The sequence below is a fragment of the Myzus persicae genome, unplaced genomic scaffold (genome assembly GCF_001856785.1).
Source record: "Myzus persicae strain clone G006 unplaced genomic scaffold, MPER_G0061.0, whole genome shotgun sequence".
NCBI lineage: Eukaryota > Metazoa > Arthropoda > Insecta > Hemiptera > Aphididae > Myzus > Myzus persicae.
Genome location: NW_019103422.1, coordinates 28,563 through 33,900, shown reverse-complemented (window position 1 = coordinate 33,900; position 5,338 = coordinate 28,563). Strand labels below are relative to the sequence as shown.

The 5,338-nt window shown below is 28.1% G+C and overlaps 1 protein-coding gene across 1 annotated transcript; it reads left to right on the top strand.

The window, feature by feature from the left end:
• Nucleotides 1-1,689: 1,689 nt before the first annotated feature.
• On the top strand, nucleotides 1,690-4,327 carry LOC111034484 (E3 ubiquitin-protein ligase RING2-A-like). Its single transcript, XM_022315750.1, has 3 exons — nucleotides 1,690-1,886; nucleotides 2,525-3,129; nucleotides 4,076-4,327. The coding sequence occupies exons 1-3, from the start codon at nucleotides 1,690-1,692 to the stop codon at nucleotides 4,279-4,281; spliced, it is 1,008 nt and encodes a 335-aa protein (XP_022171442.1). The 3' UTR covers nucleotides 4,282-4,327.
• The last annotated feature ends 1,011 nt before the right edge of the window (nucleotides 4,328-5,338 follow it).

Here is a 5,338-nt window from a genome sequence, read left to right as displayed (position 1 = left end):
AGTTATAGTTATGATAATCCATTTGTATAGCTCTTTGCTTTATAGTCGCTCGTTTGAAAAACCATTGACGTACCTATTTAATTAAATAATAACATAAGATAAGTAATAAACGTCACCGCTGTATCCTGTATATTTTTTTCCCATTTCAAATCAATTTATTTTTTTTTACAAATATATATGAAATAACGAAAAAAATATTCAGCATTTTTTTTTGAATGTAATGATAAAGGTGCTGTTCCCCCACCCCCTCCCAACTTGGAAATTGTACATTGGTTTCCCCGGCCTAAATACGTCACTGCAGCTTGGCCAGAATAGAATTCGCCCGCACTGGCCGCGTTCACGTAGGACACAATGTAAAGGTCCACACACGCTGCAGCGGTGGCGGTAAAATTCTTTTGTCTCGGCGGTGCCGCCGCGGTGGCGGGAAATTGTGTCCGGACTCGACGTTTGAATGCCACCGCTATCTCTGCAGTGTGTGGGAACCTTAAATAGGGTACCTACTGCAAATAGGGTGTAAGCGAGATGCACGACAGGAGCAGCTTATCACTTACGAGGTGAACACAAATGTTTCCAAAATCCCGAACACTGAGATGGATAATATTACATAGTTACTATGTGTCTGTGTACGTATTATTGTATTTGAGTATATATGTATCTATCTCAGTGATCCAATATAATAACTCGTACGTAGCGTTTTTTTTCCCGCTGTGACGGTTAATCGACTAATACAGTGCTACCTATTTACGAAGATTATAATTATGTATGATATGAACTAATCTCTTGATTATTTTGTGACAATCTTAAAAGAATAATTTCTCTCAAGACATATAACTATTTTTTTTATATTAAGAAAAAGGAATATATTATACAATCTATAAAATAGGAAGTACAATAATAATATATGTGTATATAAATTCAAATGTTACACAGCGTTGTTATAAATTAATTCTATTTCATAGGTAGGTAATTAATGTTTTTGAGTACTTAAGACCCATATAAAAAGTGTTTTACATTTATTAATCATTATTAAATTAAATAAAACTTGTACAAGGAATTTGTTCCTTTAATCCGGTATACGCAAATGCCGAATAAATAAATAGTAATAATAATAATATTGTATCATTGTGTGATAACACTGGCATTATGTTTATGTTTATCACACTAGTATACAACACGCAAATGTAAAGATCGTTCTCGTAAAGGTACCTACCGTAAACAAACAGTTTCCTAAAAATCTTTTTGTTGATAATTGTATGTTAAAACTGTGAGCGTTCCCTTGGGTCAAATACTTTTTACCAATCTATAGTATTTAATACTGTGTAATACTGTAGTAGTGTGGTTTGTATTCGTCTTTAGTCTGTGATGTGTGTAATATGATGTTTATGACAACGACACAGTATTTTTTGTAGATACTAAACTTAACTTAGTCTACATGTCTATGCACTAAAGATCATCGATTTCTTATTCTTCTGGTCATTTTGATATAAACATAAAGTTAACTTTAAGTTATAAAGTGTTTTATTTAATTTATAATATTTATAAATATAGTTTAATTAATTAATTAATATTAATATTATTATTATTGGGTATTTTATTAAATATCATACATTTGTAGTAATACAATAATATTCATACCTAGATTATTTTAAAATTATTTTAATCCAACTGTATAAATAAATTGTTTTCATCATGTCTTCAGTAGATCCAATGGGTCTTACCAAAACTTGGGAACTATCACTATACGAATTGCACAGATCTCCTCAAGAAGCAATTACAGATAACACTGAAATTGCTGTTTCCCCACGAAGTCTACATAATGAACTAATGTGTCCAATATGTTTGGATATGTTGAAAAAAACTATGACTACTAAAGAATGTCTTCATAGGTAATTATAATGCATTGTACCTATGTAATTTTAAAATTGCTACGTAGCTACATAATTACTAGGGCCGAGGACTTCTAGCTTTTTCATATTTTGTAGTTATTGTGTATAAATGCATATTAAGCATAATATTAGAAAAGAACATATTTTACCATTTTCGGATGTACTAAGGTTAGTTTGGACAAATTAAAATATATTTTGAAAAATGTTAAGTGTAAAATGTTTGTCTTTGACAAATGAAAAGCATAAATGTACACATTTCAAAAATTGATTGTTTAGAAATAAAATAGTTCTACACTAATTATATACACAGCATATTATACTATCTTATTGACTTAGGGCTGACAATAATGATCAGCGGTCGTCAGACCGTATTATTATACAGCAGGTGTAGCAGATAGTGTAAGTGAATTTCTGAATAACTTTACTAAATATTTTTATATTTTTGTTATCATACTAATTGTATAATTTAAGAGCCAAAATTCATATTATATTTATTTTTTAGAGCATATTTAAGGTATATAAATTCATACATATTTTCAGGTTTATAAGTACTAGAAGTCCTCAGCCTAGTAATTACATATCATACCTATTTTAATGTATACAATATCATGATAAATAAATGAATACATGTTTTTTAGATTCTGTTCAGACTGTATTGTGACTGCTCTTCGTTCTGGTAATAAAGAATGTCCTACTTGTCGCAAGAAACTAGTATCTAAACGGTCCCTACGTCCTGATCCAAATTTTGATCTTCTCATTTCTAAGATCTATCCTAACCGTGATGAATATGAAGCACATCAAACGAGGGTATTGGAAAAGTTAAATAATAGTCACAGTCAGGCTAATTTAGTTCAGTCAATAAATGAAGGTATTAAAATACAAACTCAAAATCGACTGCAGCGCACCAAAAAGAACCAACACGAAGAACTAAATGAAAGTAATTCATTGACTACTTCAAAACCTTCAAATAGTTCAGGTCAAGATAATGTTACAAGAACAATGGTACAAACAAAAGTGGCAAAGAAGATGAAGTCTGTTATGATCTCAGAAAAAGAAGGGCCCTCTTCAACTGTTGACACCTCGGATATAACAGAATGTGACGGTACAACTAAAGGTGTGTTAGCAGATGAAATAGAGCTAGTATTTAAACCTCATCCTACAGAAATGGCCAGTGACAATCAATTGATCAGAATTTTGAAAGAAAACTCTGTCCGTTATATAAAAACAACAGCTAATGCAACTAGTAAGTGTTTTGAATTAAATTAGGAACTTAATCATGACAAAACAGTACAGAAAGAAATATCCTTTGAAATTCTATATTTTATTTTATTAATAATTGACAGGTGGGGCCCTCTGAATAAAATTAAGTAATACATTAGAGGTTTATGTAAAGAATAAGAAATATATAAAGTAATACAAATAATAATAATAATAATAATAATAATAATGCTAAAAAGAAGATACACAATTTCCAAAGTAATTAAACAGTAAAGGTAATTTGACTAGAAACTAGAGATTCTCATTGGCGATAAACGTTGAGCGTCTTAAAGATTCATTTTTCATATAATTGCTTTTGAATTGGGGAATATGAAAGGACATAGGTGTACGGATAGATAATTGTAGAACTTTAAAGTTTATAATGGATAAAAGAGTAGGAGAGTCAGTATCAGTAGATAACAGCTTCTAAGGAAAGCTTAACCTAACATCCGTCTACGGTCTAGAGATTTAAGATAAAGAATCTTTGAGACTGGAGTGTAATTGTGCGGGAGACACTAAATGCCTAAAATGAAACTTGTATACTTTAAAAATTTACGTTGGACTTTTCAAGCTGAGTAAAAGTATTTGCTGTATGTTGGTCACAAATTAGTGAATTGTACTTCAAAATGGGTCTCACTAAGGTAGAATATAACGTATTTATCGTGTTATTAAGAGAAAATTCTTTAGTCAGTCCCATTACAAACCCAAGAGTGTTTTAACACATTAGATTAATATGAGAGCCAGGTTTTATAAGTTTCTCTTATTATTGTTCAGATGTTTTTCATACCTGGTTTTTTTAGAATTAATTAAATTCATTACTGATATTAATTTAATTAATGCCATGAATAATATAACCAATAATTTTGTGTAATAAAGTAGTACAAGTCAAATTTTTAAAACAGTCCTTACATGTTTATGATTTTTTTTTCTAGTTGATCATTTGAGTAAGTATTTAGCTATGCGATTGACGGTAGATCTTGGCTCGGAACTTCCTGAACAAACCCTCAATTTTTGTATCTATGTTGCACCTACTGCTGATCAATTTATTTCTCTCAGTGGCAATCAAACACTTCGAAATGTACACGATAAGTTTTGGAAAGTTAATAAGCCACTGGAAATGTTCTATTCTTTTACTTAAATTATGTATGTATTATTGGTTTTTTTAGTTATAAGTGCCTATATTATAATATATTTTTATTTTTTAGCATAAATCAGTGCAAATTAAAATTAATAGTATTGTAATTTACTTGGTAATAAATTATATCACCCTTTACGATACATTCAATAATTTAAGTAATGTAGCTTATAGTAAAAACATAATATAAAAATAATAAATTAAGTTATTTAAAAAAATATACATATTTATACTTTTATGAATAATAAATTAGTACTCTTATTGGTTTTTTATAGTTTGGATACCTCAGTATTAATTTTTTTTTTGTCCAATATTAACATTTATTTTTAATTAATAGCGAATATTTGTATTATTATTATTTACGGTAATTGTATAATTATTACTTAATATGTTTGCATTATTACTTACTATAATTGTATTATTATAACTTACTACATTTGTATTATTATTACTTACTGTAATTGTATTATTATTGCTTAATATTTTTGCATTATTACTTACTATAATTGTATTAATGTTACATCATATTTTTGCATTATTACTTACTATAATTGTATTATTATTACTTAATATTTTCACATTATTACTTTCTATAATTTGTTTTAAGGTATAACTATTATTTAAGAAATAGTAAGAAATATGTGCTTAATTAATTATTAAAAATAAAAGTTCAATCATTGACACAGTAATTGACAACATTATACAACAATAATAATATTTTATGTCTATTGATTTGAAATCAAACAGTAGCTATTGTACTATGTTAAACTGATGTACAAAAATGCATGTTATGTAAACTTATTTTTCATTAAATTAATACCTATGTATTAGTCTTAGGGAACAAAGTGTAGATATATTTTAGATTTGATGATCAGTACAATATTTTTTAATATTCAATAATTATGTGTAATAACTCAACATTTTATCAGAAATTTAATTACTCATAAAAATGGTGTGTGACTTTACAAGGATGTACTTTTTTAATTCTATTAAAATAAACTTCTCAGGTATTCAATTTTTATTGAAATGTATATTGTATCACACCAAAAACACTTCGTTA

Coding starts and splice junctions, on each gene's coding strand:
- LOC111034484 (XM_022315750.1), top strand. CDS start 1,690: ATGTCTTCAGTAGATCCAATGGGTCTTACCAAAACTTGGGAACTATCA. Junction 1,887..2,524: donor ACTAAAGAATGTCTTCATAG/GTAATTATAATG, acceptor CATGTTTTTTAG/ATTCTGTTCAGACTGTATTG. Junction 3,130..4,075: donor AACAACAGCTAATGCAACTA/GTAAGTGTTTTG, acceptor TTTTTTTTCTAG/TTGATCATTTGAGTAAGTAT.